At 37.9% G+C, this 21,955-nt stretch overlaps 1 protein-coding gene across 3 annotated transcripts in view; it reads left to right on the plus strand.

Annotated features, from left to right (window-relative positions):
- Positions 1 to 21,310, plus strand: part of LOC122662475 (upstream activation factor subunit UAF30-like) — a 28,710-nt gene extending 7,400 nt beyond the window's left edge. The window contains exons 2-7 of one of the 3 annotated variants that reach the window (XM_043858111.1): positions 5,054 to 5,473; positions 14,472 to 14,589; positions 14,703 to 14,877; positions 18,933 to 18,986; positions 19,303 to 19,478; positions 21,019 to 21,310. In XM_043858111.1, the coding sequence (XP_043714046.1) occupies positions 5,097 to 5,473; positions 14,472 to 14,589; positions 14,703 to 14,877; positions 18,933 to 18,986; positions 19,303 to 19,478; positions 21,019 to 21,144 (1,026 nt within the window). In that variant the 5' untranslated portion in view covers positions 5,054 to 5,096 and the 3' untranslated portion in view covers positions 21,145 to 21,310. Of the gene's footprint in view, positions 1 to 4,955; positions 5,474 to 14,471; positions 14,590 to 14,702; positions 14,878 to 18,932; positions 18,987 to 19,302; positions 19,479 to 21,018 lie in introns of those variants that run through there. The other 2 variants (XM_043858112.1, XM_043858113.1) reach the window with 2 other exon arrangements.
- Positions 21,311 to 21,955: the final 645 nt, after the last annotated feature.

The following is a 21,955-nucleotide window of genomic DNA, read 5'->3' on the forward strand; positions in this document are numbered from 1 at the left end:
GAGAAAGAAAATAAAATGGAAAAAATAAAAACTCTAACATTAGCAATAATATTTTGCAACTAATTTAAAATTTATTATCAACTAAAAAAATTACATTTATTAAAAAAACAATTTTCTCGAATATAAATATCTATTAAATATAGTAATTAAATTTTATTTCACTTTTTAACCTAACTAATGTGATTCAATAAAAAAATATTATGAGTGTTAAGAATCCATTTAAAAACTTTTAAGGTAAAAATTCTTGTGGTCAATCCACCAATAGAAGTCTTCATGGATTCACCATTTACGGTACCACATTATGATTTGACAAATATTATTTTTGAATAGGAAATATTTGATTTTGATTGGTCATATGCCAAATTTCATAGCAAAACTCAATCATTTATTTGCATGTGTTGTCATCTTTCCCCATTTTTAAGTTATTTGTTTTTTTTTTTTTTTTCTTTCTCTAAAAATTAACTAATCTACAAAACTTTGAATTACCATATGACCAAACTTGATTGGTAGTTAGAGTATTAGGGGACCTACTTTTACACAAAAGTTGGATCTACCTAATTTGCCATGGGCAGATATTAGGTTCTACCACCTATTGTCTTCTAGATAAACTACCATACATCTCCCAAGGTTTTAATTATCACATTGTTCATATTTTATTGGAAAGAAGAACACTACCTGGTTGTGTGGCTCTTGATCGCCTGAAGGTACCAACATGGCCCCCATGAAATCAATAATTGCATCTATGTTGATTCCCGTGTTGGTGTAGGGGCTACATGGTCAGACAACAATATCTTGCCCTAATTTATTTTAATTATATAATCATAATTATACGAGTTTTTGTTAAAAAAAACAATATTTAATTGCCCTTTATTGTCCTTTAATTCATCCGAAATGGGGTTTATGCTTTTACATTTTTATAATGGAACCATAATGAGTAATAATATTTAGTAGCTTATGATCCAAAATATTAAGAAGATGTTATGGATCAGCAAACACATTTTTCTTTAATTAATAAACAAAAAAATAAAGAAATTTGTAGTGATTGTTCGAGGTTAAAATGGAAACCCCAATCCGCTATATGCTACATTTGGTATGCATTCTAGGTCAATAATGCATTTCAATAAATCATACCTAATGAAACTTTAATTTCAAGATCTACTATACGATTCCCTAATGCTTTCAAACTATTGTTCATTCTCTTTAACTATGATTTAAAGTTGAGATCTTGGGGGTGGGTCCCTAAGGCCCACAAAATGTTGAAGTTCAGAAAATAAAACAACAAATATACATTAAATAAATAATGGGTCTGGATGTTTTTAATTGTAGGTGGAAGACTAAGGCTGCCTTCGATTTGATTTCTTAAAATGCATAACTTCATGGAGCATTGCCATCTGCCTTTTGCTTTGAATAAGATACTCAACAATCAAACAAACCACACACCAATCCCAAAAGGTTAATCGATTTTTAAGACCGTGGAATGACAGATATACATAATACACCACACATACACACACTCGATGTGGGACTAAACCCATGCACCCAGAGCACACATCACAACTTTTTTTGATGAAAGTGTAATCATACAAACTACACACCAATTCCAAAAAGTTAACCGACTTCTAGGCTCGTGGAATAGCGGATATACACAACACACATCACAAGTTCTGCTTTGTCAAAGCCTTAAGGGTTGGGTTTCTTATGGCATGTAATAGGTTGAGTGTTGATGGCTTCACGTGGAAAAAAGAGATTGAGTGTTGATGAGGTATACCTTGGAGAAGTTGCTTCACGGTGGGGATTTGGGTTTTGTATTTCCTTACACTTGTGGTGTCCACTGTTAATACGTATCTAGGTGCTTGACATACACAAGCACGCAACGCCTTCGGGCCTGGTGGGTCATGTTCTTATGATCAACACAAACATATATATGGATAGAGATGTTTAACAAGGAATAAATTGAAATTGATGGATCAAATTCTTTATCATTTTGATATTGACTTTGTTTTCTAGAAATTGTTACAAGATTGAAATCGATCGGAGCAACCTATGAGACTGATCAAAATCGATCATTTGAAGCAAATTGAAAGAAAGAAAAACACCCAAAAACAGACCATTAAAAGAAATTGATAATCGATCAAAACTGATTGGATCGATAGCTAGCGGTTTTGGTTTTATTTTTTTAGACTGAACACCTTATTGGATCAGTTTCGGTCTAACCAAGTATATGTAAAAAATTTCAAAGTAAAAAAAAAAAAAAAAAAAACCTGAAATCGAACCAAACAAACCAAACACTTTAACACCCTACACACACATCATCTACTTATATGTTAATTTCCCCCTTCCTCCTAAATTGGCCCAGACGCTGGTGTAGAGACCATGTGATCAAGCATCGATTTCATGCTTAAAAATTTTTATAGATTTTATTTAGAAGAATTTAAATACAAAGAATGAATCTATACAAGGTAGGTCCATAAAAGGAAATAGAGATATTACAGAAGATATCTCTATTTGACGAAGCGTTGATGGGATTCATGTGATCATGCATGAATCCCTTCCCCTTTAAAATATGACCACAATTTGCATTTTGGTAAGAAATACTACCCATATTAAGGGTGTTAATCGTGAATTTTTCTCCTCTCAGGTTCCCTGCCCGGTCAGGTTCGTAGGTTCCTCTCATAGGGAGGGTGGAAATGACGACCTCACCCCACCTGGGTAGTGTGTTCGGGCAGGGGGTGAGGTCATCATTTCTGATCCCCCATGAGAGGAACCTATGAACCTGACCGGGCAGAGAACCTGAGAGGAGTCAAGTCCGTTAATCCTTTGGTTTCAGCTGAATTGGTGTCAGTGTGGTAAGGATGAATAAAAAACCAACCCATTAAGGAAACCTTTAGCTTAGTTTCGGGTTGGTTTCGGTTCAGCCAGGTTTGAATTCGGTTTGACAAATATATGTATGCAAGATTATGGAAAAAATACGTTTTTAATGAGTTTTGGACTGGTATAAGGTTCTTATCTGGTTATGTCGGTTTGGTTTCAATTTTTTTTATTTGATACATTATTTTCCACCTGTTTTCAGTTTCGATTACAAGTCAAATCGGTTTCGATTTGATTTCAGATGTGCAATACTCCAACCCAAAGCCAATCCAACAAGGATCGATTCAGTTCAGAGTTTCAGACCAGTTTCACCGGTTTGGGCTAAGGTTGACATTCCTAAACCCCATACTATTGAGCCAAACATTACTTGTATTTGCAGGTATGCTTTTTCTCTCATTTTTTCATTGGTTTTTCGATTTTTCGAACCCATGGTTTGACCCAGTCAAGATGGGTCAGGACCGGAGCCAGATTCTATTTCCAAATTGATCGACGACCCGATTTCAAAAAAATATATACAGTTCCCACATCCACCTGAAGGTAAAACCCATTTAATTCTACTGATATATGAAGTACTTATTGGTAAAGTTGAGTTTTTCCTTACAATGGTTTGTATGTGTAGGAAAATATTATGTTGTAGACTCTGGGTATGCAAGTCAAGTTGGTTACTTAACTCCATTTCGAGGTGAGAGGTACCATATTCCAGACTACAAGGGAGCTGGGAGAAACCCAAAGACTGCTAAAGAGCTGTTCAACTACAGACATTCCTCACTTCGGAATGTAATTGAGCGTACATTTGGGGTTCTGAAAAATAGGTTTAGAATATTAAGACATATGACTAGTTACTCAATCAGAGATCAGACTTACATTGTGATGGCCTGTTGTGGGTTGCATAATTTTATTCGTGACGAACAAGAGGCAGACAAAATATTTGCTGGTTTAAGTGCTGATGACAAAGTAGTCATAGATCCACTGAATCCTGTACACTTGCCTTATGATACATCTATGTCTACTCTCAATCAGAGAGAGAGTGCAAGAATCATGAATGGATTGCGGATAAACATTGCAAATGAATTGGCCATAAGTTGTAGGATGGCGCAACTTACATGAGTTTCTTTTGTATTTGTTTGACCAAACTAGATATTCAATCAGAGAGACAATGCAAGAATGTGATTTGAATGAGTTTCTTTTGTATATGTTTGACCAAACTATGGCTTGTTTATGTAACTTCTGTTGGATTTTATAGAGTGATAATTGCGGATGTGAATTTTTTCAATGGATAGAAGAAGGCATGACCTCATCTTCTAGCCAACAGACTAATGTATCAGTGGTTTGTCCCTCAGGCTCAACAGCTGTATCCGCTCCGTCTTCTTCGAAATTTCTGAAAGGTTATTGCAAGAGTGCAATTACATCCTCGGAGAATCATGCCAAGATGTTCAAAGACATCCTTAAAGGTCTTACCAAGTTAGACTTGAAGAAAGAAGAAAATTAAATCATGAGAGAGGTTGTCAAAGTTGTAATTTAATGACTTTAATTAACTATAAGTTGACATATTTTAATTATAGACATATTTTAAATTATGTTAAGTTTAGGAATTTATTAGATATTTTAATCTATGTTAAATAAGGAACTTATGAGACAATTTTAATTTATGTTTGTAGAGAAACATGTATTTTGAGGTAAGGATGGCATTATTGTAATTAACATCAAAACTGTTCTGAACAAATTTTACCAAACACCATTTCCGTTCTGAACAGCGTTCTTGAGAACGTTACCAAATGGTTATTTTTGGTCTCAGAACGCCGTTCCAGACGAAGAACGCAAAAGAACGTTCTTAGTCAAGAACGGGCGTTCTTTGTTCAGACCGTTACCAAACGCAGCCTTATAGTTGAAAGGGATAGCAAGGGTAATTCCGCCAAGTGACAAGAACAGGTGTTAAAGAGACAGGAAAGTCTCACTTTCAGGAAAACGAGAAACGGGTCTACTACATTTTCTATATTACCACAAATGTCCTCCCTGCGCGACTCCGTCGCACGCTCTAGACTCACCTCGTTAAATTCGTCCTTTCCTCATTAGTCCATCTGAGCCCAGAATCCCCATATCACAAATCACGATAGAAGAAAATAACTTTTCTCAGAAATTGACAAATAATACTCCTTCTACTATCTAGCGAAGCGAAGCGAACGAGAGAGAGAGAGAGAGAGAGAGAGAGAGAAAGGATTTGCAGAACAATGGTGTCCGACTCGGAGCTTGTCGGAAGGCTTCAGGAATTTCTTCGAACTTCGGACCTTACCACCACCACCACTGCTATCGTGCGTCGGAAGCTTGAAGAAGATTTTGGAATCGATTTATCGGAAAAGAAATCATTCATTAGAGAGCAAGTCGACCTTTTTCTACAAAGCCAACTCGAGAAAACTGAGGAAGTAGATGAAGAAGAAGAAGAAGAGGATGAAGAGGAAGGAAATGCAGGAGCAGACAATGACGGTAAGCGGAAAATAAAATCCGAAGAGAATAGTGGTTCCGATTCTGAAGAAGAAGATGAAGATGCAGAAGGAGAAGTAGACGAAGATGAAAAACCAAGACATGGAAGTGGTAGCGGGAAAAGAGCGTGAGTGTTTCTTTCTGTTTCTCTCTTTTCCTTTTCGATTTTTTTTTCCTCTTCTATATTGTAGGTGTTGTTGTTGTGCTTTCGTTTGGTCTCCTAGTTTTAGCCACTAATATTGAAAGTTGATTGGATTAAAGAAACCGATAAGATTTCTAGTGTGCACCTGTACTTGTTATGTTTTGCCACATTCTGATTATATGCATGTTTACCGGCGATTGATATTTATTCAATTAGGCGATGTATGGAGTCCAATTTCGTAATATAAGTCTATGATTTCTTCTTCTTTATCTGCTATGTAACTCAATTCAACAAGGCCTTATGCCAATTACAGTTCCTCCATTCTACTATATCTAGGGCATATCCATTGAAGGTGAACATGATTATTGCATGCATTGGAGACTGATTGTCCAGTAAAGTATGCCCAAATTCAATTGCATCAAGTAAAAATCAAAATTTAAAAAAAAATAAAATTGTTCTCTCTTTATTTCTTTTAATTGACTAAAATAAATTTACTGTAATCATCTTTTTTCTATGCTGTTTTATGCGGAATGCATAGCATCATCATAGTTTTATAAGAGGATTCGTTTATTTTGTTTGATTAATTACTTCTAATCCTTGTCAAAAGTTCCTTTTTTCTGTTATGCAAAAATTCAGGAAGTCTTTAGAACTCTCCTCCCTTATTATCTAACCATTTGGTCGTGGAAATTTTGTTAGCCTTCTTACTAGCACTGGTCGCATTATTAAGAAAGCTCGGGACCATATCCTATCCACCAAACACTGCACTCCTGATCTTGGCTTTCCAGTAAATTTGTTCCCTCTTCAAGTCTCATAGAACTGTTTTCTGCCTGACATTTGTGTTACCTTCACTCTTATTAAGCCTAATCATGTTCCTCAATGCTACCCAACTTCTGTTCCTGTGCTGAACCCCATTCTTCTGTTCATACAGTTTAGCCCTGCATTTTGCAATAAATTTTTTTTTACTTAATGATTTAAGCAAAACTAACCCCTTGTGTTTAACTCCTAATTTAAGCTTTCTTATTTCTTTAGCCTTTTTGTAAGCTATGGTACCTGACGTTCTATTGAATCCCTCTTCCCTTTATTCCTTTTGTCAGTTACTATGAATAAGTCTGTAGTTTCCTCCTCAGAATTTTTTTTTGAAGGACAAACTGTTGCAGCTCCAATATCCCTAACACTGCTAAGGAGCCAGTTTGGGACATTTTGAACAGATTTTTGGTAAACACCAAATCTCCAGTTGGTATGCTAATCTGGGGTCTGAGATCCTCATCAAGTCGAAAATCCACTTTTCTCTCCTCCAATAGCTATCTTCATTCCCGTTGATGCAGAACTTCTGAAATGTTATTTTAATGCCTGAATACTTTTATTGTTGAATGAAGAGATCTCACTGATACTTTATAATCCTGATAAAGCAAGCCCAATATTCCTACCTTTCCATTGTTTCAAGAAACCTTAGACTCAGGAACTAAATTGAAAAGCACATGCAGTCAGCACACAAAGGCTTCTGTGTGCTTTACTACTTTGTATTTGCAGTACTCTCACAGCATGCCTGTTTGCATGGGTGAGTGGATTTTAAATAGGCACAGCCCTTGCCACTATTTTATTGCCTCATAGGACTCCACATATACATATAAGGGCTTACATCCAGGCCTGCCAACAAATATATTCTTATGCACCTCCCGAGCTAAGGGCCATGCGTACATACTAACTTTTTGGTAGAGGGGAGGGAAGAAGATGAATAGGCAAGAAATATAGAATAGTTGTGTGCCTCCCAGAAGATATATATTTTACTAGTGAAAGACTGTTTGCCCTTAGGCTTGCAGAAAAAGATCAAACAAGGTCCCCTTTGACTACATTACACTTGAGGAAACACGTCGATGTCTGCCATGTAAATCCCAAGACCAAGCCTTGGTATGCTGAGTGCAGCTACGATGATAAAATTTCAGCTTATCCTTGTCATATTGTCATTGTTAATGGTTGGACTATCTGGCTCCCATTGCCACAACCTCGTTCACTCCTTCAACTAACTAGTCCTAAGCCCTCTCTAAGTTGGTCGGGCAGACCTTTTGGAGCGACTGTGTTAGTAGACATATGTTGTAATGCAGTTTGAAAATCCATATTATGGATCTCTCAGGTGCAAGCTAGCCCAATGATCAATTCTGTGTTTAGTTCTGAGATAAATGAGGCAACTGCATTGTTAAGGGAGGAAATCAGATTGATGGAAGGTGAGGGAAAAGAGATGAGATCAAATTTTTTTTGGGAGGAAGAAGCGAGGAGAGAAGAGAAGAAATCAGGTGTGCGATACCAATCCCTTATGCACTGCTCAACAACACCAATACTCTTTTAAAATTTTCATATTCTTTACTCAAATCATCTCTAATTGATGGGGTGTATTAGATATATAATACCTTCTACAATTCCAAAATTGACTCATAAAAGAACTCCTAATCACATTCATACACTGAATTCAGTAAATAAACTCAACATAGAACTCTATTTAGCTATGAAGTATTCTAATCTAACTCAAACACTAAACTTCTAATTCCGTGCAGTAACTTTGCCCCCACTTTATGAGCTTATAAATTAGGCCCATTACATTAATAAACCCAAAAATAACAAGCCCAAGGCCCATAGAACCCAACACTGTGCCAAAATAAGGTCTTTTGAGTCCCAATTGGCCCGATTGGACACCCTTAACTGCATCAATTCTCCCGGTGTTGGAAAAAACTTGTCCTTGAATTTTATAGTTGGGGAGAATCAAGACACTCGATCAATATCGTCAAACACTTGCTTTGACTTGATGGTGATCTAGTGTTTCTCATAAAAATCAGCAACAACTGGTTTTATTACTTCCAAGATTTGTGGAGGAAGAAGAAAGTCTACTGTCTCGATCTCCTTATGAACAATGGCAAGTTGCGTCTCTTCGATTGGAATTTGTTCTTCGGGCTCCACATCTTCAATCAGACCGTTGATCAAACCCTCAGCTTCAATCTCATGTTCTTTGCAAAGGGATTGAACAGGTTGGGTTGTATCCACATCATGAACCACAATCTTTTTGCCAACCTTTGGCATTACTTGTGGTTCTTCTTGTGGCTGGATTGCTAATGTTGTCTCTTTTGTCTTCGAGCAAACTTCATCAACCAGTCCTCGAAGAGCAAACACCTACCATAGATGAGAAGGCTTTAGGGTACACAAATATTTGTTGCGATCAACGATGCCACTTTGTGCTTCCAATCACTCTTGACCCATTTTAATGATGCATTTGGAGGATTCAAATATCTTAAACTAGGGGAAATTGAAAATTTGAGGAAAACATCATCCTCTGACTCAAAGATGATCTCATTGGTGTTTTTTTAACATATCCACCACAGAATGTGAGACGGAATTTTCACTTTGCCCTTCATCTATGAATAAATAGCAGTTTTTTTTGTTGGGCAAACGAACTCTGGTCTTGTAAACATAGCTTTTCATGGCCAGGTTTGGCTTTGATACCAAATAATGCAGTCTAAAATCCATATTATGGATCTCAGATGCAATTAGGTCCAATGATCAAATCTGTGATCATATCTGAGATAAATGAAGCAATTGTGTTGTTAAGTGAAGAAATCAGATCGATGGAAGGGGAGAGGTAAAAGAGATGAGATCAATCTATTTGGGAGGAAGAAGAGTAAAGAAGAGAACAAAAGAGAAGTAATCAGGTATGGGATACCAATCCAGTATGCATTGCTCAACAACACCAAAACTCTTAAAGAAAAACTCATATTCTTTACTCAAATCGTCTCTAATTGATGGGGTGTGTATTATGTAATATGTATACAAAGACTTCTAAAATTCCTAAATTGACTCATAGAAGGACTCCTGTCCACACTCGCAGAGTCAATAGAGTAAATAAACTCAAAACAGAACTCTATTTACCTAAAAAGTATTCTAATATAACTCAAACAATTCACTTAGCTACTAATCCTGTGTACTAACTTTACCCCCACTCTATGAGCTTATAAATTATGCCCATTACATCAATAAACCCAAAAATAACAAGCCCAAGGCCCAAAGAACCCAACCGTGGTTCAAAAGAAAGTCTTCCGAGGCTCAATTAGTTAGATTGGACACCCTTAACTGCATCAGGTTGGCTCCTGCTATTTTCACTGTGAATGTAATTATACATCTAAAAGAGAGCTTGGAAGGTCAAGAGCCAATACTCGTAGCTTGTCATGCTCATCCTATTGGTTCAATCCAGTATGGTAATCAGGAATTCATGTAATTTGAAGCCGTTTCTCGAAGGCTGCTACACCTTAAGAATACCTTTTGCTTGAAGAGTGTGACGATCCATTTCTTCTGACTCGTTTGCCAATGTAGCATAAGGGTTGGTATGGTTCAACACACCCTGTCAAGTATGAGAGACATCCTATTGCAACTTATACCATTGAGGAAAGTTTCCTACTTGAGAGTAGGTTAAAGCCACAACACCCTTGTTTGGCTTTGCTAAAGAATGGAAATCCACTGCATGCTGTGAGATTTCAATGAGTGCAAATTTCTTGATTTCATAGTTAGATTTTCAGATTCCTACTATTTATAGCTTGGATCACTTTCTACTGGAGCAACTTTTTTCCCATTCATATAACCTAATTTTCCTTTCCCTGCCTGCCACTAATGATCATCTGGGATAATTGAGCCCGTTGAAGATAATTTGTGCCTTAGTTCCCTAAGGGAGCTCCACCATCTTGAGGAGGCACATTAATGGACTGACTCACTTCTGACACTGCTAATCAAAATACGCTTAACTAAGAACTTGTCATAAAAAAATTTGGGGCCAGAAGTACCTCTCCCATCAAGCAGGAGGTCAATGGCTGATCCTCACAACATAGACCAGCCACAATACGTGGTCAGGCCCTTCAAGCGACCGACAACACACCAGCCAGACAGCCAGCATCTCTTTACAGTGCTGATGGGTCAGCTGCCACTCTCCCTTTCACACAGAAGGAAACATACAACTCAACACACAAGGAAATTCAATGAAACATAGATGGACAATTATATAAGTAAAGAGCATTTCAACATAGCTGCCTTGGGAACGGAGATGTGGCAACAAATAGAAATTCAACAACATCCACCTACACACTTGGAGTAGAGATGTATCCCAAAGAACTCTGTAACTGTAAAAGTGGGGTCAAAATACTGTTGATGTATACATTGGCCCTGCCCTTCCCTAACAGTTTGAGCTTTTAGGTGAAACGGTAGCAAACATGGTATCAAAGCAAGGAGGTCAAGTGTTCGACTCCTGGGAAGTACATCGGAAGAGTTTTGCCGACATTTCTTTTCCCTCGGTGCTGTGCGAAGGAAATGCCGCCTGAGCTCCAAGTACAAGGACCATGTGATCTTGGCCTGCACATGCGGGGGAGTGTTGATGTATACATTGATGCTGCCATTCCCTAACAGTTCGAGCTTTTAGGTGAAACGGTAGCGAACAAATACTTAGGTCCCACTCACTCAAATCTCTATGGAATGAGGTATGGTGTCAAACTGGGAGCTGGACTGATTAGGCTGATCTCAAACCTCCAGATTCAGGTCATTAAAACCAACCATTTGCATACCGATGGGTATTCATATTTAATTGGAATTTGCACGAATTTTTGGGTTTTCAAATGAGAACTAAAACGGCTGCAACAGTTATTCATTTCTTCTGCTATTGTGCCACAACTTTCCCTTTGGTAAGACCCATAGAGTTGTGGTTGCACAACTGCATTTGCTATGGCAGATGAGTACACAGCTATGCAGCCAGTAGTGTAGATTAGAGGAAGGGGAAAAAAAGAAGTGAAGGAGAGTTTCTCTGCCTTACCGGTGGAAGGCCATAGGAATAAAAAATGTACGAGAGTTGTGTGAAGAAGAGGAGAGTACTCACATATTTCACTGATGAAAGAGCAAAAGAAGAAGACAGGCGTGAGAAAGTGATGCACATACTTGCCATGTTTGATGTTGCTTCCTTGGATTTTTCTCAAAATATTCTGGTCACATGCTAGACTGCAGTCTGGGCCACCTTAAGGCTGCATGCCATTACGGCCATGTGTTTGGGCTGTGGAGTGTGGATAGGGTCGCACAAACCCTTTGTGCCATGTTGAACATGCACCTGGGTTATGGACCTGGGCTGCTACAAGGCTGTGGTGTATGCATACATCCATGGGCTGTGATGATGCCCAAATTTCATTGTTTGCATGTCCCTGCTATCCTCTGCAAGACTTCTGTGTTGCCCCTTTTTGCCTGTCCAGTGCCATTTGCCACTTGTCAAGGCTCATGGCTGGGTCACGTTCTTGTGTTGCTCAAGTATTTTTTCCTTTTTTCCTTAGTTTTTGAGGCTCATGGCTAATGTGGCTTTTAGCCTTAGTCACGTGGTTTCCTCTTCTTTTCGTACTCTTCTTTCACTATAAACCACTCTGTACTCTTGTTAAGAGTTATTGGTAAAAGTTGATACATGGATGATAGCTTACTTGAAGCAGAGGGCTGAATTCTGTAAAATTAGTTTTTGTGTTCAATTTGTTGAGAAAGATATGTGAGTGATCAAAATCAAAGATTATTCTTATCTCTGTAACGTTGTTCTAAATTGATGCTCTTCTTCTTATAGTGAGCAATCCAGATGCAGAGTTCCACTACTCATGCGGTTCCTATACCTTATTTGTGACAGCATTAAAACCTGAAATCTGTACCTGCGCATGGAGAGAAGAAGAAAGGAAGTAGAAGGAGAAGAAGAGCAAGGAGAGGAGAGCGTGTGGAGTAAACACCCCATGATTAGAGAGAGTGTTTTCTCCACTTATGCAAAGCAACGGAATACAAGACATCGATACCCCCAACAAATCACCCCAGAAGAACTCTGACTGGTGTCATGAAATTATGCCACTTCGGTACTCCCATCGGTCATTGATGTGTTAGCAAACTGTTGTGCTCACTGAGGCTTCCCATGCTTAAGCCAACACTTCTCAACTGTATGATTAGTGCGGCCACAATGTGTATACTGTCTGACGGACTGGTCAGTCTGTTGTTCGCCACAACCACCCATACCGCATCCACATCCTCCCCTTGAATCATGATCTCTATTAGGAAAACCAGAGCCACAACTACGTCCACCGTTGCCAGCAATGAAGGCAGAACAATTATTAGAAGAGGATGTGGATTCAGATTTAGAAACGGAGGGGAATACAATCTGTTGAATCCTTTAATATGCCTCATTCTTGGAGGGAATTTTCTCACCAGCTAGTATTTGACTCTTGACAAGTTGCAGGTTGGAGTCTAATCCAGATAAAAATTCAGCATGCTGAGATTTAAGGACTTCAATATCAGTAGAGAGGGGCTGTTAAATGTTAAGTTCATCCCATATGCCCTTTAGAGCACTATAATAATCACCACTGACTTGCCATTCTGCTATAAGGAATTTTTTTTTTTCCATACAGTTGGTATACTCTGGACATATTCCTATCTTGAGACTAACTCTCCTTGAGGTCATCCCAGACACCCTTGGTTGTGGTGTGAAACATAACATTGGCAGCCATAGAAGGCTCCATACTATTCCGCAGCCAACAAAGCAATGTAGCATTCTCTGTCATCCACTCCTTGTATTCAGGTGAGTTTGTGCCAGGCGGAGAAGAGGTCAGATAATCCTTTTTTCTTTTGGCAGTGATATACACCTTAATGGTTTGGGCCAAGAGAAGATAATTGAAACACCATTCAATTTGATAGACATGATTTGGACATTTATATTGTCTGTAGGAGGCTTAGGTTCTGCAATGATACAATATTCAGCAATACCGACTCACAGAGAAGAGCTCAGAAGCAACCACCCACAAAGATCCAACGTAATGCACAATCCTTATTGTTTACCAGCCACAAGGAACAACAGAACTGAACCAAAGAAGACCAAAACAGCAGCAAAACACACCAGAAACAGCCAGCCTTAGGGTACACAAAACCCAAAAATCGCAGGGTGCAAAACCCCTAAAATCGCTTTGGGTTAGGGCTATCTGTTAGGTCTGAAATTTTGACCAGAGACACCCCGATATAGAGAGAATATATCCCCAAAATTTCACAATGATCAACTCACAATAAATAGGGTTTTTGAAATATCTCCCAAAAATTTAGGGTTTTGCAAGAACTGAGGAAATCTGTTCCAATGCATAGAAAGAATATGATCAGTCCTCAATATTGTACTCACAATAATATTCTTGACTTATCAGAGGAGGAGAATATATCAACAACACAAAAACATCACAAGGAAAGCCCTTGTGCGCAAGCACAGGTAACAAAACAGCAAACCCTTGCACAGATGAATAGCATCGTCAATTAGACTTCTTCATAAAACGCAGACCACAACTCCTCCAGTAATCTGTACAGCAGTACTTGAAGAACCCTAGTTGTGCATGTTAAGAAATTAGGGTTCTACCAAACAAAAACAGCATATGTGGCTGCACACCACAAGATACAGAAAAACCCCAACAGTCACTCAAAACAATGCTGAAAGAGAACAACAGTTACTGAAATCAATGCTCTGATACCATGTGACAGTATTAGAACCTGAAATCAGTAACTACGCATGAAGAAGAAAGAAAGTAGGAGGAGAAGAAGAAGAGAGAAAGAGGAGAGAAGAGAGAGAGTGGAGAAAACACCCCACAATTAGAGAGAACAGAACTAATCTCTAATGGTGTGTGGGGGGGGGGAACTTTTATAACACTAAACTATAATGAAATTACACATAAGGACATAAAACATAATAACACTGAAAGAAATACCCCTGCAACACTACTAATCTCTTAACATTACTAATGAAACTTACCATTTTATTTTCTTATGTATAATATCTGATGTAGAAACTTGTCTCATATATTCTAGTTGTCAGAAAATTATTGATAGGACATTCCAATTATGGCACAGAAATATTGGTTGAAGAGCTATTACTTTTATTCTATTCTGAAGGCTAAATATGTTGTTGTGTAATGTTATTAAGCAGGTCAAGTAAACCTACCAAAGATGTCAAAAAAAGAGGTGGTGGATTTACCAAATTATGTACTTTGTCTCCTCAACTTCAAAAATTTCTTGGAGTTCCAGAGTTGGCCAGAACTGAGGTATATTTGTAGGAAGTTTCTAAAATTTCTTTGATCCTTTTTCATTTGGTCATTTTGGAGGATGATGGAGCTTTTGGTACACAAATTTTCTTGCTCTTTTATTTTGGTTCTAGGTTGTCAAGCAAATCTGGGCCTACATTCGAAAGAACGATTTGCAAGATCCAAACAATAGACGAGACATAATCTGTGATGAAAGATTGCATGAACTTTTTCGTGTTAAATCCATCAATATGTTTCAAATGAATAAGGCTCTGTCGAAGCATATCTGGCCACTGGATTCAGAAGATGGTATTTCTTTTGAATTTCTATTTGTTCTATTCATAGAGTCGATATGCATCTGGAGATTAACTCTGTTTTTCCATGTTATTTGGTAGTTCTGCAAATACTTGTCCAACCCAGACTGCTGCAGCCAGTCTAAATGGATAAACGGGGGACTGTGACTCTTAGTGAGTTGGCCTACCTAATGACCTGAAGTTCATCAAGAAACCCGAGTTGTTAAATGGTTTAAATGTTTTCTGAACTTATTAACCTCAATGATTTGGATAAAGTTGATCATTCTTGTATGCAAAAACAGAGGGGGATTATGGGACTTTTTGCAGAAAGAGAGAATGGAAGGAAGATTCCAGATAAAGTTTCTTCATTCTTTAATCCTTCATTGTACCTCCTTGCTCATCTTCGTCAACAATCTGATTCTTGTGATGAAATTGGACCAGTTTCTAATGCAGAGCTGAAGCATTATATCCGCAAGAAGAGGAAGAACAAGAAGCTGCTGCCCAAGTAGAAGTAGTACTAGTAGTAGTATTAGCTCCATACTTAGTTTTTTAAGCAGTTTTTATGTTTTTAAATTGAACCGGCCCAACCTGGTTGAACCAGTGGTTCAATTTAAGCGACTTAAGTCACCTCTTTTTATTATTTATGTTTTCTTTTTTCTTTGGGCCCACACCTCTCCACGATTTCTATAGAGGGAGTGTTTTGTATTTAGACACAGCCTAGGCTGCATAGGAATTTAGGCCTTTGGCCAATATAAATAAAGCTAACCGTGGGGCTCCTCTTTACCTCACTGTTTATGAAAATCTGCTCTTGCAAGCTGCTGCTATCTTTCTTCTCTTGAAGAACTGCTTTGTATGTGATCAAAGCTGGTGGGATTGGTGTGTGATCCAATCAATACCTTGCGGTGTGAAGCCCGGGTGGTTCGTATTCAAGTTCTACTTCAAGTTTCTGTCCAAGATTCAATTTTATTCAAGTTACTGCAATTATAAGCTGCTGCCGATCATCCTCTGCAACTGCAAGTAAGTTTGGAAGTACCCCCAACCCCATACTTCTTCTTCTAATCCTCGACAGCCCAACCCTAAGTTTTCCCCCTTCTTGTTTTCAATTTCCCACAACCCTAAGTCACCCACAGAACAAATCAGCCATCACCTCTGCCCCAAATTTGGATCGAATCTTCCCCTCAGTTGGGAAACTCGATCTGAGTTTGACCTTCAAACTCCCTCACAAACCCTAGATTCCATCACTTCCATTAAAACCCCATAAACCCTAATTCTGCCCAGCCCATCCCAACCATCAGAACCTCACCCAAAGCTGACCGAGTGTCCCCCTCCACACTTGGAAAAATCGATCCAAAGCCCACTCCCAAATTCCCCCGTTAAACCCTAGAATCCCTCACTTTACACTTTCCTAAAACCCAAAACCCATAAACCTAGCCTGCTGCCATTCTAGTTTACACTTCTGCTCATCAAAACATCTCAGGACCTTCACTGATAGACTGGCTCACACCTGCCTAGCATAACCAATACTTCTAACCCTAACCCTAACCGTTAACCAAACTCTAACCCTAGTTTTGACCTAATCGGATCACCAGTTCATATCAGATCCTGGTTTACTGGCTCCTAGTTGATGCAGAACCAAGGGTGTACTCGAGTAAGAAAAAGAAGAAGGTTGCTGCCTAGTGCCTACCTTGGCAGCTAGCCACGATTTTGAGTCTCAACTACTACTGGTGTAACACTGTTCACGTGGACAGTGCTGTTCTATTGGGTTGTTATGTTTTAATATTAGAGTCATGTAATAAACCAATGAACCGGCTGGTTCAATTGGTCTAGTTTAAGTTATGGTCAGCCATGTAGGCTAAGTTAGTAGTCTAGGATATTTACTTTCTAATTTCATTGTAAGAAGTTAGTTTTTATTTTCAGATTTAGTAAGTGTCAAGATTTAGGACTTCACATCAGTTTAGAAACTGATAGTGTCTGTAACCCAAGTAAGGGGTCAAGGTTGGAAGTTTCTATTTTGGGACCTTTTAATTTTGATCCTCGCTATTTCTTTTCACTGCAATATATAAAGACAACCCAGGAGGGCAAGCAGCCCACGATTTTGCTATTCAATATTGCTGTCAAGCTGCTGCTTCTGCTCATCTACTGAAGTATTCCCTTGGTTTTTGATCCTTGGACAAGGAGCTAGTGTATGATCTAGCTGACTCCTTGCGGTGGGAAGCCCAAGAGGTCTCTTCCAGTTGATATTCTTCATCCCCTTCAAGTTCTCAAGCCATTAGAAGCCTCATCCCTTCAACCGAGCTGCTCTGCTGCTGCTGCCCAACCTACTGTTTTCTGGTTACTTTCTATTTTCAGCCTAACCTTCTAATTCCATTACACCCTTCCCCTGCTCAATCCAACCATCACCTTTTTCCCATCTTTTGAGCACACCTTCTCCCCTCCAAGACCCCCACTCGATCCAAGTTTCAGCCGCATCTGCCCGGCAGATTGGCTGCTATTGGGTTTCTCTCCAATTCTACCCAAACTAGTTTTCCTGGTCTTTTATTTTTACTGAATTTTGTTTAACCCTTTTAATCCCCTACTGTTTCAGTCTCATTCAATCACCTTACCCTAATCCTAGACCAACCCCTTAACCCATCTGAGCTTTCCAGTCCTATTTCCATTAACCTAAGTCACCCCCCTCCTGATTTCAGATCCTGTTTTGGGACTGGTTGAACCTTCATTCCTGTCCTACATTACTATTTGGTCTTCTCCCAATCTAGGACTACATTAGTTTCCTGTTGAAGTAAATTATGCCTGTGGCTTTTCATGATCATGTGATACTGGATTTCTGTCTCCAGATGAATGCTTCCGTTTTTGTTTAACTTTTCAATTACCTCATTCCTGCAGTCTGTTGAATCTTTTCTTGCTTAGAAAGGAACAATTTTCACTTGCTATTTAAAAACCAATAAACCTCAGTTCCAAGAAATCATATCTTCCACCAAGGAAGTGGAAGCTCTTTTGAAAGAAGCTCTTCAGGAACAGATGGAGCACTGTTTTCTACTTCAGGAGTAAACATAAAAAAGAATAAACACTCTTAAGAGGAAGCATTGATAAGCTTAAAATTTTTTCCAATATTGTGGTTGCTGTTTATTTCCATTTGTATAAAATCATTGCTGTTCCATTTGATAAGTTCTATATTTATCATGGAAATCATTACATAGAATCCTTGCAAATGAAATGAGTTACCAAAATCAACAAAATCAGAAAAGTTTGGGTAGTGGAATCACATTATCTTGAAAAGAGGTCAGCTTGTGATCTGTAGTTGGGAATGGTGACTATAGGAGACCTGACGGTACTCTTCCTCCCAGTTGGCTAAAATTGGAATGGATCAACTTTCTGAGTACCGAATAATCCTGATTTCAGCCGGGTAAACACAGAACCTTTTAAAAGAAGATCCATTGAAAATTTCTATCATCAAATTTGAGAAACTTTGTATTACTACATGATTCAATGGTCTCTCTTCTTCTCATGAGCATAATGAGTAATGCTTCCATCCTATATGTTGTGATTGAGCCATTTATCTGTGCACCCTCTCCAATTCAGCCTTAGTTTTGCAATAAACTGTCATGAGGCCCTTGAAAAACCTGTAAAAATTCAGGAATTAGACTGAAAAAGTTGAGTTCTTGTCAGGGACATTTTAAATACCCTTTTACACTGGTACCACTGCATTGTAATTCCTGACTAAACTCCTTGCAGCAGGCATTTTGTGCTAATTCTTTACTCTCTGGACTTGGGCTGGCTTTTATGCTGTAATCATTAAAAGCATTTACGTGGATTGTTGAATCATTTTCACGTAAATATCTAATTTAAGCCTGACTATTTTTATTCTTCTTTGGATTTTTTAACTCACTTCATTCAGATTTTCTGTTTGTTATTTTGCTCTTTCGTTGTTCAGTTGCCCTCTGAATATATCATACTGGTGTGTTCTGTGATATTTATTCTTATTAATACTCACATTACCCTTAATCCTGTAACATTGGCAAATCCATAATTGCTTAAGAGATTACTGATGTTGGTTATCAATATAATTAACAGCACAAAACAAGTCGACACAAAAAGAAAAGCCACGAAAGCAAGAGAGAAAAGAAGGTGAGATTAATAATTCTTATTATACTCACATTACCCTTAATCCTTTAACATTGGCAAATCCATAATTGCTTAAGAGATTACTGATGTTGGTTATCAATATAATTAACAGCCCAAAACAAGTCGACACAAAAAGAAAAGCCACGAAAGCAAGAGAGAAAAGAAGGTGAGATTAATAACCATTCAACTTTTGTTTCTTTCACTTGGTGTCATTAGCATATGGTAAAGTTTTGCTTATTCGTTTGATAAAATATTTGCTGTTGATTAAAAGGGTGATCCAGATGTGGTGTATATTCAAATGGGTAATTTTCTATTTCAGATCCAATTGATCCGAAACCAAAAGAAAAACGGCAGAAGGGAGGAAGCTCTGGTTTTCTTGCTCCTCTTCAACTTTCTGAAGCCCTGGTGAAGTTCATTGGTACCGGTGAGAGTGCACTGTCACGGTCGGATGTTGTAAAGAGAATGTGGGAGTACATAAAACAAAATAACCTTCAGGTATTTGTTGCTCTTCTTTCTTGAACCATATGCTGTGATAGCCGGTTATTGAGTCACCTTAGAAACTGTAATTTGGGTACCCTCTAGTCTTAAACTATTCTTGTGTATTCTCTTTCTTTAAAAGTTTCTCCAAGTTCAATATGTAGCCTTCAGTTAATATTTTTTAAAATTTAGCTCCTTCAAATAAGACAGGCTGCAGTGTGCACTGGGGATTGGGGGACAATTTTATGGTTAAGAATCCTCTTAAACTAGGGTATTAGATGCCCAATGTATGCTGCATAAACTTGTATGTTTGTAAAATTTGATTTATATCTTGTGGTAAAATACACTGCTTTATGGACTGATAGAGCTTATCATAGGTTTTAACAGAAACGCTAACAAATTGTTTAGTGGCATGAATTAATACTTATTTATGGACCTTGTGATTGAACAACTTAGAGGAGAGACTGCAAGATTTGAAAAACAAGCTGTATATGATAACCAATGGTGGACTCAGAGAGCTTATCATAGGTTTTAACAGACAGGCTACCAAATTGTTTAGTAGCATGAGTTAATACTTAGTTATGGACCTTGTGATTGACAACTTAAAGGAGAGTCTGCCAGACTTGAAAAAACAAGCTATATAACATCCAAGTTCCTTAATAACTTTCCAATGAAATAAGGTAAGACATGCATCATCCTAGGAACAAGCGCAAGCCGGCTTGCTATGGGCTCGGGGTTAAGTATGATTGTGGCTTTTGGACTTGAGGTAGAACATGGGTCAACATCAACCCATTTTGATGGACTTTTGTTATGGACCTTTTAAGGGAGCCTGTATCCATCAATTTTTCTTAACATTATGCTATGCATCAAGTTATTTGGACATTGGGCATCTAAGTACGATCCTACATCATAGTTTCGACTTTCAACTTTATTGGGCTATCATGGTATAAGCTAGTTCTAATCACTTTTGAGGGTTGCATGTCAATTGTGTAAATTTTAAGAACTTAAAGATCTTCTCATGTCATTCTTAGGCACTTCTGTCTGCTTGTCTAGGCACTTGTGGATAGAAAACTTATGAAATTATGCAGAGTTTTGCTTTAGTAGTCCTCTCTCTCTCTCTAGATTTGTAAATTTATTGAATTTGAAGCAGATGCACCATTATCTGAATTCTGAATTCAATTTCAACTTTTAATCTGATAAATTCTTCTTTTATTAGTTCTCCTAGTGTAAATCGATTTTTTTAAAAGTTAAAATAACCTAAAATTTTATTTTTCATAAAATTATAAATGAAAACATATAACAGTATTAAAGTAGTTATTATATAATCATCGTATAATTTTAAATTATGATTGGAGTGGAAGCATCAATGTCCAGTTTCATATCTGATTATATCCCAATATTTTTCATTATGCATATTCTTGTCCAATGCCCATTCAAATAAATACAAGTGATTTGGATCGTATCCAGTTTTTTGATTACCCTTTTGCTACCCACATTCTCTCTTTCGTTCTCTCATTTCCAAGTAAAACTCCTCAATGTCTTATGCTTGTCCATGAAGGATCCATCTGATAAGAGGAGGATAATATGTGATGAGAAGCTGAAAGAGCTCTTTGAGGTCGACTTTTTCAATGGATTTACAGTTCCAAAGCTACTTGCTACTCATTTCATCAAGACAGAACATTGAGTTACTCCAACCGGTTTTTATGTTAAACCCAAGGAAATGGGCAATTTTGGTCATGGATGTAATTTCAAATTTGAACTTTTGTTCTGCTGACTCAAGTTATGTATCCTTCTTCAAAGTGGCAAAAGAGCAATAGTAAAAGTGGAATAGAAATCAGTTCCTTTTGTCATTTCAATGGCGTTTTTTTTCTTCCGGTTTTTGATTGCTAAACCTTGATATCATCAGAACTTTTCATTTTCTGATTCTCAAATGGGAAAAAGATTCTGGCATCACATTGGCCAGTTCACTCCATAGGAATTATGCAGAACCCTGAGGTCAAAGAGGCTTTCAACCATGATTTGATCATTCTGAGTTTAGATTTAAACCTTCATGAATCAGCTACCTGCTTAGTTTCCTTCATCAATATAATAGATCTTGAATTTCAAATATATTCTCAGTTCCAATTTAAGAATACGCCCACATGGGTTTTATAGTCTTTATTGGTGTTATATATCGCCGGATTGTGCTCATATTGTTGGACGTGAATTTTATTTGTTATGTGGGTGAATTTGTCTAAGCATGGTGGGTGGATAGTGATTTGGACCATCATTGGGTTTCATTAAGATTTCAGTTTCCATTCAACCGACTTATGGCGAATTGTTGGCGAGTAAATTGGCATGAGAAAATCACAAAGAATTATTGTGTAACATTGGCTTCGACATTGCAGTATTTGACATACGGATCGAATCATATGCGGTGGAATTAACTTTTCAGCTCAGTATTGTGCATAAACTGGTCTAGCATTATGACTACCATCATCATGTTATGTATCCTA

Source organism: Telopea speciosissima, chromosome 5 (genome assembly GCF_018873765.1).
Source record: "Telopea speciosissima isolate NSW1024214 ecotype Mountain lineage chromosome 5, Tspe_v1, whole genome shotgun sequence".
NCBI classification, from domain to species: domain Eukaryota; kingdom Viridiplantae; phylum Streptophyta; class Magnoliopsida; order Proteales; family Proteaceae; genus Telopea; species Telopea speciosissima.